The sequence below is a fragment of the Oncorhynchus gorbuscha genome, linkage group LG01 (genome assembly GCF_021184085.1).
Source record: "Oncorhynchus gorbuscha isolate QuinsamMale2020 ecotype Even-year linkage group LG01, OgorEven_v1.0, whole genome shotgun sequence".
Taxonomy (NCBI): Eukaryota; Metazoa; Chordata; class Actinopteri; order Salmoniformes; family Salmonidae; genus Oncorhynchus; species Oncorhynchus gorbuscha.
The window spans coordinates 86846279-86866986 of NC_060173.1; the positions used below are offsets into that span (position 1 = coordinate 86846279).

Genomic DNA, 20708 nt, shown 5'->3' on the forward strand with positions numbered 1-20708 from the left:
CTCCTGGCACACTAACCAAGATACAGGGTGGTCCGCCCAGGTCTTACCTAGTGTGCATAGACAGTAAATACTACGGGTTATGTATGCCCGCAGGCCTCTTGCCTAAGCACCCCCTAGGTGTCTTCGCCTTCCCCCCTGGGAACAATACAAACTACTTCACAACAAAAACTGAGAAAAAACTAACTCAGGACATTAAAGAAGCTCTCTCTCTCCGAACAACAAACTAACACAGAACATAACAATCAGCTCTCTCAGCAACAACTAACATAGTACATATCAAATGTCTTTCTGAGAACCAACCAACATATGATATAACCCTCAGCTCTCTTCTGAGCAACAGAACACTGGCTTACATAGCTGGAGAATGGGATGGGTCTAATGGGATACAGCTGTATCCTGACATGGCGGGGGGTCACCTCCAATTAGCAATGTGGACAACCAATCAGCTGCTTGGAGGGAATTTCAGGAAGCCATTTTCCTGAAACACACACATACAAACAAAACCACAACACAGGAACTGGGTAATGTAACAACATATATTTTTCCTTTTTATATACAGACTGAACAAAATACATTTATATATTTACCCAAAGACCAGGACCCTCTCTTATTGCTACCGTTACTACAGACGTATCTTGTTCAAACATTCATACACACACACTCGTGCACACACACCCCGCGGCCTCACTGTGACTGGGCTTCCAACCTCCTTACGGCTCTGGCCAATACACCATTACACTAGGGTCTTACCCTCTACAGGAACTATCCTGCTCTGGACTTACTCTGGTTCTAAGAGATTTAGGTATGGAATTTTGATTTGATTTTAATGTTGAGGTTAGTATCCTGTATAAACTTGCATTTTTTTCGCAAGGACTTATCTATCTAATTATTTTTTTGCAGAAGATCTCTTGAGCGCACTCTCACTCTCACTCTCACTCTCACTCACCCTGTGTATTCTATAGAATCACAGTGGTAAAGGCACAGCTGCTATCTGAAGCAACTTTTTCACTTCTGTTTCTTGAGAATCTTGTGGGAGGTAGTTTAATTCAGGGTAGCTCAACTTCCTTATAAAACCTGGATCATGTGTTCTGTAGGAAATGTTTTTACTGACACTACTGCTGAACATGAACTTGTTCAATAAGAATGTACATTTTAAATCAAAACATTTGCTACAATTTTGCTACAATGTGTTATTCCCTCTTATTGTCTCTCCTCACTTTCTGTCTCTCTCTCTCTTGCTCTCTGTGTCTCTCCTCACTTTCTGTCTCTCTCTCTCACGCTCTGTCTCTCTCTCTCGCTCTCTGTGTCTCTCCTCACTTTCTGTCTCTCTCTCTCTCGCTCTCTGTGTCTCTCCTCACTTTCTGTCTCTCTCTCTCTCGCTCTCTGTGTCTCTCCTCACTTTCTGTCTCTCTCTCTCTCTCGCTCTCTGTGTCTCTTCTCACTTTCTGTCTCTCTCTCTCTCGCTCTCTGTGTCTCTCCTCACTTTCTGTCTCTCTCTCTCTCTTGCTCTCTGTTTCTCACTCTCTGTGTCCCCCCCTTTCTCTGTAACAGTGTGCGGGGGAGGAGTATTGGGTGGACAGTCGTACGGTTTACATCGGTCACAAAGAACCTCCACCGGCGGCAGAGGCCTACATCCCTCAACGTTACCCTGACAACCGCATCGTCTCCTCCAAGGTGAGCAGGTGTCATGGCAACCAAGCCGTCAGCACAACAACCACGTCATTTAGCCCTTACAACCAAGCATGTTGTGCTCCTATGACAGAATGTCATCTATGATTAGCAACCTCTTAATGTGGGTGACAACCATAGATATCGGCTACTGCTCGAGGTTCGTTAGCCGTTTCTATGAGGAACTGTCATTGTTGACATCAATTTTGGATTCATTTAAGAAAGAAAAAACACACACTGGTTTAAAGTGTTATGTCTTCTCTTTAGAAAACATGTTGATAATGTGGGTAATGTCAGTGGAAGCTGCTGAGGGGAGGACGGCTCATAATAATATCTGGAACGGCGCCAATGGCATCAAACACCTGGAAACCATGTATTTGGTGTATTTGATTGAATTCCTCTGATTCCGCTTCAGCCATTACATTTACATTTTACATTTAAGTCATTTAGCAGACGCTCTTATCCATTACCACAAGCCCGTCCTCCCCAATTAAGGTGCCACCAACCTCCTGTCGTGTGTGTTCTCTCTACCAGTACACCTTATGGAACTTTATCCCCAAGAACCTGTTTGAACAGTTCAGAAGAATCGCCAACTTCTACTTTCTGCTAATCTTCCTGGTCCAGGTGAGAATATGCCATCTCTCTGTTTGATCTGAACCCCAGGGCCGTTTTATTATACATAATGTTTCATATTATCTATTATACATATGGTGTTTCATATTATCAGTTAAACACGTAGTCTATGTGAAGTGAATGGTAGTTAATTGTTTGGCTTGGAATGGCTTATGGTCATGGTCCACGATGGATATGATGGGAGCCTTCCAGTCCCATCCAGTAGCCGGAGGAGATGATGAACAGTAAGAGGAGGGGACTGGTTGGCGGTGGTCCATCTCTGTACCACAGAGAACCTGAATGAATGATAATCAGCTGGTTCTCTTCCTCTCTCCTCAGCTCATCATAGACACGCCCACCAGCCCTGTCACCAGCGGACTGCCTCTCTTCTTTGTCATCACTGTCACCGCCATTAAACAGGTGGGCGAGACACAGACACACACACATCCTCTGGTCATTGGTGTTGGTAAATCTAGGGAAGCCTTCCTCCACTGTGTTCCGGTAGTGACAGCAGATGTGATGATAGCAGTGATGCATGAACCACACCTGGCTTATAAAGCCCAGGCCTTATACAATCATTAATCTAAAACATGACATGTTATGTAGAGGCCATGGAAACAGGTCACCATGCTGACGGAATATACCACTAATTAGATAACAGCGATGACCGTATCTCTCTCTCTCTCTCTCTCTCTCTCTCTCTCTCTCTCTCTCTCTCTCTCTCTCTCTCTCTCTCTCTCTCTCTCTCTCTCTCTCTCTCTCTCTCTCTCTCTCTCTCTCTCTCTCTCTCCATTTCTCTCTATGCGTGTGTGCTCCATTTCTCCCCACAATCCCGCATGCCCTTTCCTCCTTGTATCTCTCAACCCACTCCGTCCTCCCCTTCTCTCCTCCAGGGTTATGAAGACTGGCTGAGACACAAGGCAGACTGCAGTATAAATGAGTGTCCTGTGGACATGGTGCAGCAGGGGACGGTGGTGAGGACACAGAGCTCCAAGCTACGGGTACTACTACCCTATTAATGGCTCTTCTACTCTCCAGTCTACTACACATTAGTATGACGCCTTTGGGCCTCATTGGCTGGTGTTTCTCTATTCTGACCAAGCATTTTCATTCATGTTCAGATAAGAGCCTTTAGCTGTAATAGCTGTAGTATGTGAGTATAATGGCTAGTATGAGAGCTCATCCTTCTTCATTATATTATTATTCATGTAACAAAATGAACAGTGATTATTTTGTATACTGAATAATACCCCTAGTTATATAACATTTGAACATTTATATCATAGCCACGGCTATCATCTTTGATCATATTGAAATGAAATCCGTTCCTGAGACCTTTTTAAGGCCGTTCTCCATGGGAACGTGCGTGCGTTCGCCTGCAATGCCATAGCTAGCGTCCCAGAGAAGATCAACTTTCCCCCTACAGTAGCATCCCAAACATTCCTGTTGTGATTACTCTGGTCCCATACAGAGAAAAGGATTTGCCTTTCCAGACAGAGATTAAATATCAATATGACTGATATGCCGGGTCGCTATTACCCTGTTGTCTTCTGTGATGTCAGGCTGGACTAGGGTCAGAACCACTATATTACCATAGAATTAGGAATTAGAATTTAATAGGATTTGTATGGGTGTTACTGTAATATCTATAGTTGTATTTGAGTGTATGTCGGCACGTGTTGCCATAGCCATGCTGTCCACTGAAACGTGTCCTGACTATGAAAGACATTCCTCATCCACACACACACACACACACACACACACACACACACACACACACACACACACACACACACACACACACACACACACACACACACACACACACACACACACACACACACACACACACACACACACACACACACACACACACACACACATACAGTTGAAGTCGGAAGTTTACATACACTTAGGTTGGAGTTATTAAAACTCGTTTTTCAACCGCTCCACAAATTTCTTGTTCACAATCTATAGTTTTGGCAAGGTGTTCTACTTCTACTTTGTGCATGACACAAGTAATCTTTCCTAAAATTGTTTACAGACAGATTATTTCACTTATAATTCACTGTTTCACAATTCCAGTGGGTCAGAAGTTTACATACACTAAGTTGACTGTGCCTGTCATGTTTTGTCATTAATTATCATGTCTTGTCCCTGTGCTTCCCCTTCTATTCGTTTCCCTCTGCTGGTCTTATTAGGTTCTTTCCCTCTTTTTATCCCTCTCTCTCCCCCTCCCTCTCTCACTCTCTCGCTCTCTCTTCTCTCTATCGTTCCGTTCCTGCTCCCAGCTGTTCCTATTCCCCTAATCATCATTTAGTCTTCCCACACCTGTTCCCGATCCTTTTCCCTGATTAGAGTCCCTATTTCTCTCCTTGTTTTCCGTACCTGCCCTGTCGGATCCTCATCTATAATTCACCGTGCTGTGTCTATGTTTTGCCCTGTCGTGTCGTGTTTCCCTCAGATGCTGCGTGGTGAGCAGGTGTCTGAGTCTGCTAGGTTCAAGTGCCTTCCCGAGGCAACCTGCAGTTCTCGATCAAGTCTCCAGTCTGTTCTCGTCTTTACGAGTAGTATTATGCTTTTTGTTTTGTAAAGTTTCTTACTGGATTAAAAACTCTGTTTTCGCCAAGTCGCTTTTGGGTCCTCATTCACCTGCATAACAGAAGGATCCGACCAAGGAATGGACCCAGCGACTACAGACGCTCGTAACACTGCCGTCGAGATCCAAGGAGCCATGCTCGGCAGACACGAGCAGGAATTGTCTGCTGCTCGCCATGCCGTGGAGAACCTGGCCGCTCAGGTTTCCGACCTCTCTGGACAGTTCCAGAGTCTTCGTCTCGTGCCACCTGTTACTTCCTGGCCTGCCGAGCCTCCAGAACCTAGGGTTAATAACCCACCTTGCTACTCCGGGCAGCCCACTGAGTGCCGCTCCTTTCTCACCCAGTGTGAGATTGTGTTCTCTCTCCAACCCAACACATACTCTAGAGAGAGAGCTCGGGTTGCTTACGTCATTTCACTCCTTACTGGCCGGGCCCGAGAGTGGGGCACAGCTATCTGGGAGGCAAGGGCTGATTGTTCTAACAATTACCAGAACTTTAAAGAGGAGATGATTCGGGTTTTTGACCGTTCAGTTTTTGGTGGGGAGGCTTCTAGGGCCCTGGCTTCCCTATGCCAAGGTGATCGATCCATAACGGATTACTCTATAGAGTTTCGTACTCTTGCTGCCTCTAGTGACTGGAACGAGCCGGCGCTGCTCGCTCGTTTTCTGGAGGGACTCCACACAGTGGTCAAAGATGAGATTCTCTCGGGAGGTTCCTTTCAGTGTGGACTCTTTGATTGCTCTCGCCATCCGCATAGAACGACGGGTAGATCTTCGTCACCAGGCTCGTGGAAGAGAGCTCGCATCAACGGTGTTTCCCTGCTCCGCATCGCAACCATCTCCCTCCTCTGGCTCTGAGACTGAGCCCATGCAGCTGGGAGGGATTCGCATCTCGACTAAGGAGAGGGAACGGAGGATCACCAACCGCCTGTGCCTCTATTGCGGATTTGATGGACATTTTGTTAATTCATGTCCAGTAAGAGGCCAGAGCCCATCAGTAAGCGAAGGGCTACTGGTGAGCGCTACTACTCAGGTCTCTTCATCTAGATCCTGTACTACTATGTCGGTCCATCTACGCTGGACCGGTTCGGGTGCTACATGCAGTACCTTGATTGACTCTGGGGCTGAGGGTTGTTTCATGGACGAAGCATGGGTTCGGAAACATAACATTCCTTTCAGACAGTTAGACAAGCCTACGCCCATGTTTGCCTTAGATGGTAGTCATCTTCCCAGTATCAGATTTGAGACACTACCTTTAACTCTCACAGTATCTGGTAACCACAGTGAGACTATTTCTTTTTTGATTTTTCGTTCACCTTTCACACCTGTTGTTTTGGGTCATCCCTGGCTAGTATGTCATAATCCTTCTATTAATTGGTCTTGTAATTCTATCCTATCCTGGAACGTATCTTGTCATGTGAAGTGCTTAATGTCTGCCATCCCTCCCATTTCTTCTGTCCCCACTTCTCAGGAGGAACCTGGCGATTTGACAGGAGTGCCGGAGGAATATCATGATCTGCGCACGGTCTTCAGTCGGTCCCGAGCCAACTCCCTTCCTCCTCACCGGTCGTATGATTGTAGTATTGATCTCCTTCCGGGGACCACTCCTCCTCGGGGTAGACTATACTCTCTGTCGGCTCCCGAACGTAAGGCTCTCGAGGATTATTTATCTGTGTCTCTTGACGCCGGTACCATAGTGCCTTCTTCCTCTCCGGCCGGGGCGGGGTTCTTTTGTTAAGAAGAAGGACGGTACTCTGCGCCCCTGCGTGGATTATCGAGGGCTGAATGACATAACGGTTAAGAATCGTTATCCGCTTCCTCTTATGTCATCAGCCTTCGAGATTCTGCAGGGAGCCAGGTGCTTTACTAAGTTGGACCTTCGTAACGCTTACCATCTCGTGCGCATCAGAGAGGGGGACGAGTGGAAAACGGCGTTTAACACTCCGTTAGGGCATTTTGAGTACCGGGTTCTGCCGTTTGGTCTCGCCAATGCGCCAGCTGTTTTTCAGGCATTAGTTAATGATGTTCTGAGAGACATGCTGAACATCTTTGTTTTTGTCTATCTTGACGATATCCTGATTTTTTCACCGTCACTCGAGATTCATGTTCAGCACGTTCGACGTGTTCTACAGCGCCTTTTAGAGAATTGTCTCTACGTAAAGGCTGAGAAGTGCTCTTTTCATGTCTCCTCCGTTACTTTTCTCGGTTCCGTTATTTCCGCTGAAGGCATTCAGATGGATTCCGCTAAGGTCCAAGCTGTCAGTGATTGGCCCGTTCCAAGGTCACGTGTCGAGTTGCAGCGCTTTTTAGGTTTCGCTAATTTCTATCGGCGTTTCATTCGTAATTTCGGTCAAGTTGCTGCCCCTCTCACAGCTCTTACTTCTGTCAAGACGTGTTTTAAGTGGTCCGGTTCCGCCCAGGGAGCTTTTGATCTTCTAAAAGAACGTTTTACGTCCGCTCCTATCCTCGTTACTCCTGACGTCACTAGACAATTCATTGTCGAGGTTGACGCTTCAGAGGTAGGCGTGGGAGCCATTCTATCCCAGCGCTTCCAGTCTGACGATAAGGTTCATCCTTGCGCTTATTTTTCTCATCGCCTGTCGCCATCTGAGCGCAACTATGATGTGGGTAATCGTGAACTGCTCGCCATCCGCTTAGCCCTAGGCGAATGGCGACAGTGGTTGGAGGGGGCGACCGTTCCTTTTGTCGTTTGGACAGACCATAAGAACCTTGAGTACATCCGTTCTGCCAAACGACTTAATGCCCGTCAAGCTCGTTGGGCGTTGTTTTTCGCTCGTTTCGAGTTTGTGATTTCTTACCGTCCGGGTAGCAAGAACACCAAGCCTGATGCCTTATCCCGTCTGTTTAGTTCTTCTGTGGCTTCTACTGATCCCGAGGGGATTCTTCCTTATGGGCGTGTTGTCGGGTTGACAGTCTGGGGAATTGAAAGACAGGTTAAGCAAGCACTCACGCACACTGCGTCGCCGCGCGCTTGTCCTAGTAACCTCCTTTTCGTTCCTGTTTCCACTCGTCTGGCTGTTCTTCAGTGGGCTCACTCTGCCAAGTTAGCTGGTCATCCCGGTGTTCGAGGCACTCTTGCGTCTATTCGCCAGCGCTTTTGGTGGCCGACTCAGGAGCGTGACACGCGCCGTTTCGTGGCTGCTTGTTCGGACTGCGCGCAGACTAAGTCGGGTAACTCTCCTCCTGCCGGTCGTCTCAGACCGCTCCCCATTCCTTCTCGACCATGGTCTCACATCGCCCTAGACTTCATTACCGGTCTGCCTTTGTCTGCGGGGAAGACTGTGATTCTTACGGTTGTCGATAGGTTCTCTAAGGCGGCACATTTCATTCCCCTCGCTAAACTTCCTTCCGCTAAGGAGACGGCACGAATCATTATCGAGAATGTGTTCAGAATTCATGGCCTCCCGTTAGACGCCGTTTCAGACAGAGGCCCGCAATTCACGTCACAGTTTTGGAGGGAGTTCTGTCGTTTGATTGGTGCGTCCGTCAGTCTCTCTTCCGGGTTTCATCCCCAGTCTAACGGTCAAGCAGAGAGGGCCAATCAGACGATTGGTCGCATACTACGCAGCCTTTCTTTCAGAAACCCTGCGTCTTGGGCAGAACAGCTCCCCTGGGCAGAATACGCTCACAACTCGCTTCCTTCGTCTGCTACCGGGTTATCTCCGTTTCAGAGTAGTCTGGGTTACCAGCCTCCTCTGTTCTCATCCCAGCTTGCCGAGTCCAGCGTTCCCTCCGCTCAAGCGTTTGTCCAACGTTGTGAGCGCACCTGGAGGAGGGTGAGGTCTGCACTTTGCCGCTACAGGGCACAGACTGTGAGAGCCGCCAATAAACGCAGGATTAAGAGTCCAAGGTATTGTTGCGGCCAGAGAGTGTGGCTTTCCACTCGCAACCTTCCTCTTACGACAGCTTCTCGTAAGTTGACTCCGCGGTTCATTGGTCCGTTCCGTGTCTCCCAGGTCGTCAATCCTGTCGCTGTGCGACTGCTTCTTCCGCGACATCTTCGTCGCGTCCATCCTGTCTTCCATGTCTCCTGTGTCAAGCCCTTTCTTCGCACCCCCGTTCGTCTTCCCTCCCCCCCTCCCGTCCTTGTCGAGAGCGCACCTATTTACAAGGTACATAAGATCATGGACATGTGTTCTCGGGGACGGGGTCACCAATACTTAGTGGATTGGGAGGGTTACGGTCCTGAGGAGAGGAGTTGGGTTCCGTCTCGGGACGTGCTGGACCGTTCACTCATTGATGATTTCCTCCGTTGCCGCCAGGATTCCTCCTCGAGTGCGCCAGGAGGCGCTCGGTGAGTGGGGGGTACTGTCATGTTTTGTCATTAATTATCATGTCTTGTCCCTGTGCTTCCCCTTCTATTCGTTTCCCTCTGCTGGTCTTATTAGGTTCTTTCCCTCTTTTTATCCCTCTCTCTCCCCCTCCCTCTCTCACTCTCTCGCTCTCTCTTCTCTCTATCGTTCCGTTCCTGCTCCCAGCTGTTCCTATTCCCCTAATCATCATTTAGTCTTCCCACACCTGTTCCCGATCCTTTTCCCTGATTAGAGTCCCTATTTCTCTCCTTGTTTTCCGTACCTGCCCTGTCGGATCCTCATCTATAATTCACCGTGCTGTGTCTATGTTTTGCCCTGTCGTGTCGTGTTTCCCTCAGATGCTGCGTGGTGAGCAGGTGTCTGAGTCTGCTAGGTTCAAGTGCCTTCCCGAGGCAACCTGCAGTTCTCGATCAAGTCTCCAGTCTGTTCTCGTCTTTACGAGTAGTATTATGCTTTTTGTTTTGTAAAGTTTCTTACTGGATTAAAAACTCTGTTTTCGCCAAGTCGCTTTTGGGTCCTCATTCACCTGCATAACAGAAGGATCCGACCAAGGAATGGACCCAGCGACTACAGACGCTCGTAACACTGCCGTCGAGATCAAGGAGCCATGCTCGGCAGACACGAGCAGGAATTGTCTGCTGCTCGCCATGCCGTGGAGAACCTGGCCGCTCAGGTTTCCGACCTCTCTGGACAGTTCCAGAGTCTTCGTCTCGTGCCACCTGTTACTTCCTGGCCTGCCGAGCCTCCAGAACCTAGGGTTAATAACCCACCTTGCTACTCCGGGCAGCCCACTGAGTGCCGCTCCTTTCTCACCCAGTGTGAGATTGTGTTCTCTCTCCAACCCAACACATACTCTAGAGAGAGAGCTCGGGTTGCTTACGTCATTTCACTCCTTACTGGCCGGGCCCGAGAGTGGGGCACAGCTATCTGGGAGGCAAGGGCTGATTGTTCTAACAATTACCAGAACTTTAAAGAGGAGATGATTCGGGTTTTTGACCGTTCAGTTTTTGGTGGGGAGGCTTCTAGGGCCCTGGCTTCCCTATGCCAAGGTGATCGATCCATAACGGATTACTCTATAGAGTTTCGTACTCTTGCTGCCTCTAGTGACTGGAACGAGCCGGCGCTGCTCGCTCGTTTTCTGGAGGGACTCCACACAGTGGTCAAAGATGAGATTCTCTCGGGAGGTTCCTTCCAGTGTGGACTCTTTGATTGCTCTCGCCATCCGCATAGAACGACGGGTAGATCTTCGTCACCAGGCTCGTGGTGCATAACAGTGCCTTTAAACAGCTTGGAAGTTTCCAGAAAATGATGTCAGGGCTTTAGACGCTTCTGATAGGCTAATTGACATAATTTGATTCAATTGGAGGTGTACCTGTGGATGTATTTCAAGGTCCTACCTTCAAACTCAGTGCCTCTTTGCTTGACATCATGGGAAAATCAAAAGAAATCAGCCAAGACCTCAGAAAAAAAATGTAGACCTCCACAAGTCTGGTTCATCCTTGGGAGCAATTTCCAAACACCTGAAGGTACCACGTTCATCTGTACAAACAATAGTATGCAAGTATAAACACCATGGGACCACACAGCTGTCATAACGCTCAGGAAGGAGACACATTCAGTCTCCTAGAGATGAACATACTTTGGTGCGAAAAGTGCAAATCAATCCCAGAACAACAGCAAAGGATCTTGTGAAGATGCTGGAGGAAACTGGTAAATAAGTATCTACATCCACAGTAAAACGAGTCCTATATCAACGTAACTTGAAAGTCCGCTCTGCAGGGAAACATGAAAGTCCGCTCTGCTCCAAAACCGCCATAAAAAAGCTAGGCTACGGTTTGCAACTGCACATAGGGACAAAGATTGTACTTTTTGGAGAAATGTCCTCTGGTCTGATGAAACAAAAATAGAACTGTTTTGCCATAATGACCATTGTTATGTTTGGAGGAAAAAGGGGGAGGCTTGCAAGCCGAATATTTTATTTTACCTTTATTTAACTAGACAAGTCAGTTAAGAACAAATTATTATTTTCAATGACGGTCTAGGAACAGTGGGTTAACTACCTTGTTCAGGGGCAGAACGACAGATTTTTACCTTGTTGGTTTGGGGATTCGATCTTGCAACATTCCAGTTACTCGTCCAACTCCTCCCCCCCAAGAACACCATCCCGACCGTGAAGCACGGGTGGCAGCATCGTTTTGTGGAGGTGCTTTGCTGCAGGAGGGACTGGTGTACTTCACAAGATGGCATCATGAGGCAGGAGAATTATGTGGATATATTCAAGTAACATCTCAAGACATCAGTCAGCTAGTTAAAGCTTGGTCACGAATGGGTCTTCCAAATGGACAATGACTCCAAGCACACTTTCAAAGTTGTGGAAAAATGGCTTAAGGGACAACAAAGTCAAGGTATTGGAGTGGCCATCACAAAGCCCTGACCTCAATCCCATAGATCATTTGTGGGCAGAACTGATAAAGCCTGCGCGTGAGGCCTACAAACCTGACTCAGTTATACCAGCTCTGTCAGAAGGAATGGGCTAAAATTCACCCAACTTATTGTGGGACGCTTGTGGAAGGCTACCCAAAACGTTTGACCCAAGTTAAACAATTTAAAGGCAATGCTACTCAATACTAATTGAGTGTATGTAAACTACTGAACCACTGGGAATGTGATGAAAGAAATAAAAGCTGAAATAAATCATTCTCTCTTCTATTATTCTGACATTTCACATTCTTAAAATAAAGTGGTGATCCTAACTGATCTAAGACAGGGAATTTTTACCAGGATTAAATGTCAGGAATTGTGAAACACCTTTGCCAACTACATTTAAACTCAGTTTATGTAAACTTCCGACTTCAACTGTACATGCATATTCTACCGATGTTCCTCACCGATGGTCCCCTGACTCAAACAGAGTGGATTGTGGGGAAAAGAGGAATAGTGTATGTGCAGTACAGTGGTGTGTACGGTCACCGTAGAGATGGGATTTATAGGCAGTTCAGCTGCTCCACTTGCATAATCCCACTGTTACACAACAACTCAATCCCCAGGAAGAAAGGAGTGGGAAAAATCTGAAAGTGTGATTGTGCGCCAGGCATGTGTGTTTCCTGTAGGAGAACTGCTAATTATTTCTGGCTCTACAGCAGCACCTCTGAAAGTGTGATTGTGCGCCAGGCATGTGTGTTTCCTGTAGGAGAACTGCTAATTATTTCTGGCTCTACAGCAGCACCTCTGAAAGTGTGATTGTGCACGAGGCATGTGTGTTTCCTGTAGGAGAACTGCTAATTATTTCTGGCTCTACAGCAGCACCTCTGAAAGTGTGATTGTGCACGAGGCATGTGTGTTTCCTGTAGGAGAACTGCTAATTATTTCTGGCTCTACAGCAGCACCTCTGAAAGTGTGATTGTGTGCCAGGCATGTGTGTTTCCTGTAGGAGAACTGCTAATTATTTCTGGCTCTACAGCAGCACCTCTGAAAGTGTGATTGTGCACGAGGCATGTGTGTTTCCTGTAGGAGAACTGCTAATTATTTCTGGCTCTACAGCAGCACCTCTGAAAGTGTGATTGTGCACGAGGCATGTGTGTTTCCTGTAGGAGAACTGCTAATTATTTCTGGCTCTACAGCAGCACCTCTGAAAGTGTGATTGTGCACGAGGCATGTGTGTTTCCTGTAGGAGAACTGCTAATTATTTCTGGCTCTACAGCAGCACCTCTGAAAGTGTGATTGTGCACGAGGCATGTGTGTTTCCTGTAGGAGAACTGCTAATTATTTTTGGATCTACAGCAGCATCTCTGTGTTTGTTTACAATGGCATGGTGTTTATCACATTTAAATGATATCGCATCCCCCAAATAGTGCAAACATTTTGACCACCAGAGCCACCAGGTACGGCTCTGGTCAAAAGCAGTACATTGTAAGAGGAATATGGTAGTCCCAGGAGCGAAGTCACGAGTGAGCCTGGGTGGACCCAGGGCCACCCACTGGGTAGTCTGGCTCACCCACTGGGTAGTCTGGCTCACCCACTGGGTAGTCTGGCCCACCCACTGGGTAGTCTGGCCCACCCACTGGGTAGTCTGGCCCACCCACTGGGTAGTCTGGCTCACCCACTGGGTAGTCTGGCCCACCCACTGGGTAGTCTGGCCCACCCACTGGGTAGTCTGGCTCACCCACTGGGTAGTCTGGCCCACCCACTGGGTAGTCTGGCCCACCCACTGGGTAGTCTGGCTCACCCACTGGGTAGTCTGGCTCACCCACTGGGTAGTCTGGCTCACCCACTGGGTAGTCTGGCTCACCCACTGGGTAGTCTGGCCCACCCACTGGGTAGTCTGGCCCACCCACTGGGTAGTCTGGCTCACCCACTGGGTAGTCTGGCCCACCCACTGGGTAGTCTGGCTCACCCACTGGGTAGTCTGGCCCACCCACTGGGTAGTCTGGCTCACCCACTGGGTAGTCTGGCTCACCCACTGGGTAGTCTGGCTCACCCACTCAGATTGAGCAAAAAAATTGATTAAAAGTGTTCCAAACGGGACATTATTTGTCTTTTTACCTAAACATGCAAACACCATCAGATTGAATTCCTAGCAAGCAGTTAGTCAGATTTTATTAAATTTAACAGAACAGATGAACTGGAATGACATTCACTCTCACGGGATGGGTTGACAAAAAGAACTAACTAAACCACACAAAAAAATTTCTCTGCACATTTTGTCAAAATGTGTACAATTGCAGGAAGTTAGCCGCTCTAGCCCCACCCACACCAAAAAAAAAAAGCCCACCCACCAACGAATTTGGCTATATCACTGGGTAGTCCACTCCATTTAGATCAGGTCAACAGTAGTTAACAAGGGAATAGTGTGTGATTTTAGGACCCAGCCTGTATTTCTTGAGTCTAAACTGATGATGTGGTTGACCTGTCAGGTGGGGGACGTTGTCATGGTGAGGGAGGACGAGACGTTCCCCTGTGACCTTATCCTCCTTTCATCCAGCCGCGGTGACGGAACCTGCTACGTCACCACTACCAGCCTGGATGGAGAGTCTAGCCACAAGGTATGTGCACACACACACTCACATACTGTTACGCACACACATACGTACACTGCTGGGATTCACCCCTGAATTATTCCAGCATGCTCTCTGATCAAACATGACTTCTAAGTGATTCATCTCTCTCCCCCCTACTATGCTGTGTCAGACCTACTATGCTGTACCAGACACCATGGCCTTTAAGACAGAGCAGGAGGTGCACTCTCTACATGCGACTATTGAATGTGAACAACCACAACCTGACCTCTACAAGTGAGTGACACTCAATGTGTGACACACACACAGAATCATTGAGTGACCTGTTTGTTTGTTGAAAATTGCATACATTTTATTTTTCCCATTTAGATTTGTGGGGCGCATCAATATTTATAAGGAAAGAGAGGATCCCATAGCCAGGTAAGACCAACACCCCCCTCTTTCATTCCTAAACAGTCTTTGCCATGGATAGTAAAGCTTTTTCTTTTTGACTTTTTATCTAGTTTCTTTTCTCATTTTAGACCACTGGGGGCTGAGAACCTTCTCCTCAGAGGAGCTACCCTGAAGAACACAGGACATATTTATGGTAACACACACACTGTTCTGTGTTTGAAGTTATATCTATGGTTATATTTGTGTCGGCACGTGTTGCAATAGCCATACCATCCACCGAAACGTGTCCTCCTGACTATGAAATACATTCTTCATACACACACACACACACACACACACACACACACACACACACACACACACACACACACACACACACACACACACACACACACACACACACACACACACACACACACACACACACACACACACACACACACACACACACACACACACACACACTGTTCTGCGTCTGTAGTGATGGTAACCCCTGGTTGTTGTTCCCTCAGCTGTAGCCATTTACACAGGCATGGACACCAAGATGGCGCTTAACTACCAGTCCAAATCCCAGAAACGCTCAGCTGTGGAAAAGTAAGATCTATTCCCATACCTTCCCTCTCTGTGTCTGGTTGCTCTGGTGTGGCTAGAACTACCTGTCTGATGAAGGATAGCAGGAGTTAGAATAGTAGCAGGAGTTAGAATAGTAGCAGGAGTTAGAATAGTAGCAGGAGTTAGAATAGTAGCAGGAGTTAGAATAGTAGCAGGAGTTAGAATAGTAGCAGGAATAGTAGACTCTGTTATTACATAAAGTCTGCTTGATTAAATTCCATTTGATCTCATTCAAGCTGTGTGTGTGTGTGTGTGTGTGTGTGTGTGTGTGTGTGTGTGTGTGTGTGTGTGTGTGTGTGTGTGTGTGTGTGTGTGTGTGTGTGTGTGTGTGTGTGTGTGTGTGTGTGTGTGTGTGTGTGTGTGTGTGATGCTCTATTGACAATTCTTTTACATCCAGTTCTGGAGAATCGATCTGCATTTAGCTCCTCTAAACCTCTCCTCCCTCTACCTCCCTCCAGGTCTATGAATGCGTTCCTAATCGTGTATCTGTGCATCCTGATCACTAAAGCGGTCATTAACACGGTTCTGAAGTATGCGTGGCAGTGGTCTGCTGACCACGATGAACCCTGGTACAACCACAGGACCGAGATCGACAGAGAACGCCATGTGGTTAGTCCCCCAAACCACTACACTACCCACAAAGCACGCTGTCATAGCAAAATGAATAATCAGGTCACTCCCTATTTACCGTTCACTGACTCTGATAAAGCCTCTTCTCTGTCTCTAACTATCCTTTCGTTCTCGTTCTCCCCTTCTCTCTCTTCCTACATCCTCCTCCTCCCTGCCTCTACCCCTCCCTCCATCTTCTCCACTCTCTCTCTCAGGTGATCAGGGCGTTCACAGACTTCCTGGCCTTCATGGTGTTGTTTAACTACATCATCCCAGTCTCCATGTACGTTACCGTGGAGATGCAGAAGTTCCTGGGTTCTTACTTCATAGTCTGGGACAAGGATATGTATGATGAGGAGCTGGGGGTGGGGGCTCAGGTCAACACATCTGACCTCAACGAAGAGCTTGGACAGGTACACACACTCACACATCTTCTGAACATCTAGATATACTAGACTGACTTGTGTCCACACACACGCACACACACATTTATACTGCAGGTAGAGTACACAAATACACACATACGTATACTACACACACTCCAGAGTTCAGGGCTTGTATCCATAAAGCATCTCAGAAAATATATTTGAAATCCTGATAACCTGTGTTTAAGACAACAACAAAAACTCCCAGCTTTTAGGATGAAACACTGTTCAGACGAACTCTGAGCCAGGAGTAAAATCAACTCAGAAACGTTTATCTCAGCTGGTAGTCACAACAGTTTGAGGTACCGCAAAGGAAAGATACTGATGATACTCATTAACATTGTTGCAAATGACGGGGAATAACCAATCATGAGGAAGCCTCGCCAGGTGTAAACTCTATAGCACGCTTCAGGCTTTGTTTTTACCAATTCTGATGGTTGTTAAAATTTGAATTTTGACAATATGACCGTTATATCAACACACATGTCACTCCCGTTTAACAACTCTAAATCGCTTTGGCACAGTCAGCCCCAAGCCACTCACCGGTAATGTTGCATACAATGTTTGAAAGGTCTGTCATTTTCATCAAAGACAATCAAAGTTAACATAAGGCCTAGATGTCTTCAACTACCCAATTTATAGGTATGCCTAATTTTAGGCTTCTTTTTTCATGTGATATTGCACTCCAAAGGGATAACTTGAAATAACAGCATAATGTAGTTAGTTAAATAATTGAAAGGAAACATATGAAATAGATCTTATTGTCAAAGGCACAAGTGATGCTGTTTCATCTAGATCTAGATTATTTGTGGATTGATTCTTTAGAATTATCAAAACATTCTTTCGACAACTCCAAAGCTATTGCATATGGTGCAGGAACCACTGACTCGCTGCATTTTTCCATTATTAAGACACCTGCTGGTAACTCTTAACTGGTTAGGACAGCTCATGAAGTCTCCTAAATATCTGTCGACTCTGTGTGACTATTATGAATAAAGGGGCTTCATGCATAGCTTTTGTTTTTTCCCGTAGGAGTAAAATGTCTATTTTCTCACAACGGATGACCAATTTTCTACTCTGAGACGCTTTGTGGATACGGGCCTAGGTCAGCATCTAAAGATAACTTCTGCTTCCGTCTGTGTGTGCAGGTAGAGTATGTGTTTACTGATAAGACGGGGACGTTGACGGAGAACAACATGGAGTTTATAGAGTGCTGTGTGGACGGGCACGTATATATCCCCCACGTCATCTGTAACGGACAGATCCTCAGTGCTGCTTCCAGCATAGACATGATCGACTCTTCTCCTGGAGGATACCGCAGGGTAAGTCCGTGTGTACCAGTGTGTACCAGTGTGTAGCAGTGTGTACCAGTGTGTAATAGTGTGTCTGTGTTCCTGTGTGTGTCAGGAGCACGAGGACCTGTTCTTCCGGGCTCTGTGTCTGTGCCACACGGTGCAGGTGAAGGAGGAGGAGACAGTGGACAGCATCAAGAGAGGGATCCACCTGGGAAAGCCCACCTCCTTCTACATATCATCCTCTCCTGATGAGGTGGCTCTGGTGGAGGGCATGAAGAGGTAACACACACACCAGTGGCGGTTGGTGCCGTTTAAGATGAGGGAGGATATTGGGTGACTGTCATTCATATTCCATTCACCCAGTTCAATGTAACATCGCTAGGTTTAGTCTACTAGGTAATACTACAATTTTCACTGTACCCATTATGAGGTTGCTATAACCTAGACTATGAATGAATGTTTACAACGTTGGGCCACAGGTCGAGATGATCATTTTGAGTGCATCTAGCTGATCTAGGGTGGAATCATTAGTCCAACAGTTGCAAATTAGAGTTTTTATTGGGCAAATGCAGGTATGTTTATCCCAGTTTCTTTTCATTTAATTTTTTTTTTTCAAGAGAATCGGTGGAATTAATACACCCCTGATCACACGCAAACAGTTCAGTTTCATAGCAGTCACATACAAACAGCATCATCACTTTGCTTGTTGTACAGTGTATATATAATTCCTTCGTGCAACTATCTATGCGCTCTCCTCTCACCTTTTCCCTTCACTTGTGGATTTCAGTGCACAACACGTAAGCTGTCTGGGATCAGGCGAAAAAAATATTTCCAAGCCAAACCTTCATATCATGACCGCTAACCACTACACACAGCCTACATCGTTGTCACGTCATAGTCTACGAGAACTAACACGTTAGTAAACCCACTACGTTCATGCAGTATAGTGTAGTCAGAAAGCAGTTTAGCAGTTACACCGGCGGGCCCCAGTGGTGTTGGGTGGTCCTTTGCATGGGGTGACGTAAGCTTCCTTTAACAATCAGTCTTCCAGATAGATGATACAGGAACCTTGGTATAAAACTCTTTAGTAATAAAATGCAATTGCAGACAGAGTTTCACATACAGAATACCTCAGTAGTCTATAGTAAAGATCTGTTTGGTGAAACAAGAGACAAAGCTCATTATACTAGTGGGTGTGACAACCTACCATCAATCATACCTTAGCATTGTTGCACTGGATTAGCTGCAAAGTAACTAAGATGAGAAAAGCATGTCTAGACAGTGGTTTCTCACTCTGCTATTTTGGCCTTGAGGCTGTGTGACAATCAGCAGGTGCAGACAATTCTCAGCCTGAGAACTAAAGCAGTACATCTCCATTTACTCAGTACAATTCCATCATTGAGCATTGCAAGCATACAAAGGTAATCATATATATATATATATATATATATATATACATATACATATACATATATACATACATATATACATACATATATACATACATACATACAGTGGGGCAAAAAAAGTATTTAGTCAACCACCAATTGTACAAGTTCTCCCACTTAAAAAGATGAGAGAGGCCTGTAATTTTCATCATAGGTACACTTCAACTATGACAGACAAAATGAGGGAAGAAATTCCAGAAAATCACATTGTAGGATTTTTTATTAATTAATTTGCAAATTATGGTGGAAAATAAGTATTTGGTCAATAACAAAAGTTTCTCAATACTTTGTTATATACCCTTTGTTGGCAATAACAGAGGTCAAACGTTTTCTGTAAGTCTTCACAAGGTTTTCACACACTGTTGCTGGTATCTTGGCCCATTCCTCCATGCAGATCTCCTCTAGAGCAGTGATGTTTTGGGGCTGTTGCTGGGCAACACGGACTTTCAACTCCCTCCAAAGATTTTCTATGGGGTTGAGATCTGGAGACTGGCTAGGCCACTCCAGGACCTTGAAATGCTTCTTACGAAGCCACTCCTTCGTTGCCCGGGCGGTGTGTTTGGGATCATTGTCATGCTGAAAGACCCAGCCACGTTTCATCTTCAATGCCCTTGCTGATGGTGGGCTTTGTTACTTTGGTCCCAGCTCTCTGCAGGTCATTCACTAGGTCCCCCCATGTGGTTCTGGGATTTTTGCTCACCGTTCTTGTGATAATTTTGACCCCACAGGGTGAGATCTTGCCCCAGATCGAGGGAGATGATCAGTGGTCTTGTATGTCTTCCATTTCCTAAAAATTGCTCCCACAGTTGATTTCTTCAAACCAAGCTGCTTACCTATTGTAGATTCAGTCTTCCCAGCCTGGTGCAGGTCAACAATTTTGTTTCTGGTGTCCTTTGACAGCTCTTTGGTCTTGGCCATAGTGGAGTTTGGAGTGTGACTGTTTGAGGTTGTGGACAGGTGCCATTAATACAGGTAACGAGTGGAGGACAGAGGAGCCTCTTAAAGAAGAAGTTACAGGTCTGTGAGAGCCAGAAATCTTGCTTGTTTGTAGGTGACCAAATACTTATTTTCCACCATAATTTGCAAATAAATTCATTAAAAGTCCTACAATGTGATTTTCTGGATGTTTTTTTCTCATTTTGTCTGTCATAGTTCAAGTGTACCTATGATGAAAATGACAAAAATTGCCTCTCTCATCTATTTTAGTGGGAGAACTTGCAGAATTGGTGGCTGACTAAATACTTTTTTGCCCCACTGTATGTATATATATACAGTAATCAAGGCATTGGTGTAATGTACTCAGAGGAGGACAGAAGCTAGCTGTCCTCCAGCTGCACAATGGTGCTAACCTACAGAGTGTAGACTTTCATTGCAAAACAGTGTTTTTTAATCAATTATTTGGTGACGTACATATATTTAGTTTTATCTAAAAAGGATAACCTTTTAAAATTTTTGTTTCACTTTTTATTTTTATGAAATTCACTGAGGAGGATAGTTCTCCTTCCTCTAAGGAGCCTCAATTGACACACACACACACACACACACACACACACACACACACACACACACACACACACACACACACACACACACACACACACACACACACACACACACACACACACACACACACACACACACACACACACACACACACACTGAAGGATACACAGACTAGTCCAGGGGTGTCACCAGTCC

General features: G+C 46.2%; 1 protein-coding gene across 6 annotated transcripts in view; it reads left to right on the forward strand.

Moving 5' to 3' along the window:
- LOC124044683 (phospholipid-transporting ATPase IH-like) overlaps positions 1-20708 on the forward strand; it is a 266289-nt gene that overhangs the window by 45546 nt on the left and 200035 nt on the right. For all 6 annotated transcript variants that reach the window (XM_046364138.1, XM_046364140.1, XM_046364141.1 and 3 more), the window contains exons 2-14: positions 1552-1674; positions 2203-2292; positions 2620-2700; positions 3174-3281; positions 14127-14255; positions 14401-14504; positions 14598-14648; positions 14750-14814; positions 15134-15215; positions 15692-15842; positions 16058-16255; positions 17416-17589; positions 17675-17841. In XM_046364138.1, coding sequence (XP_046220094.1) covers positions 1552-1674; positions 2203-2292; positions 2620-2700; positions 3174-3281; positions 14127-14255; positions 14401-14504; positions 14598-14648; positions 14750-14814; positions 15134-15215; positions 15692-15842; positions 16058-16255; positions 17416-17589; positions 17675-17841 — 1523 coding nt within the window. The remainder of the gene's footprint in view (positions 1-1551; positions 1675-2202; positions 2293-2619; positions 2701-3173; positions 3282-14126; positions 14256-14400; positions 14505-14597; positions 14649-14749; positions 14815-15133; positions 15216-15691; positions 15843-16057; positions 16256-17415; positions 17590-17674; positions 17842-20708) is intronic.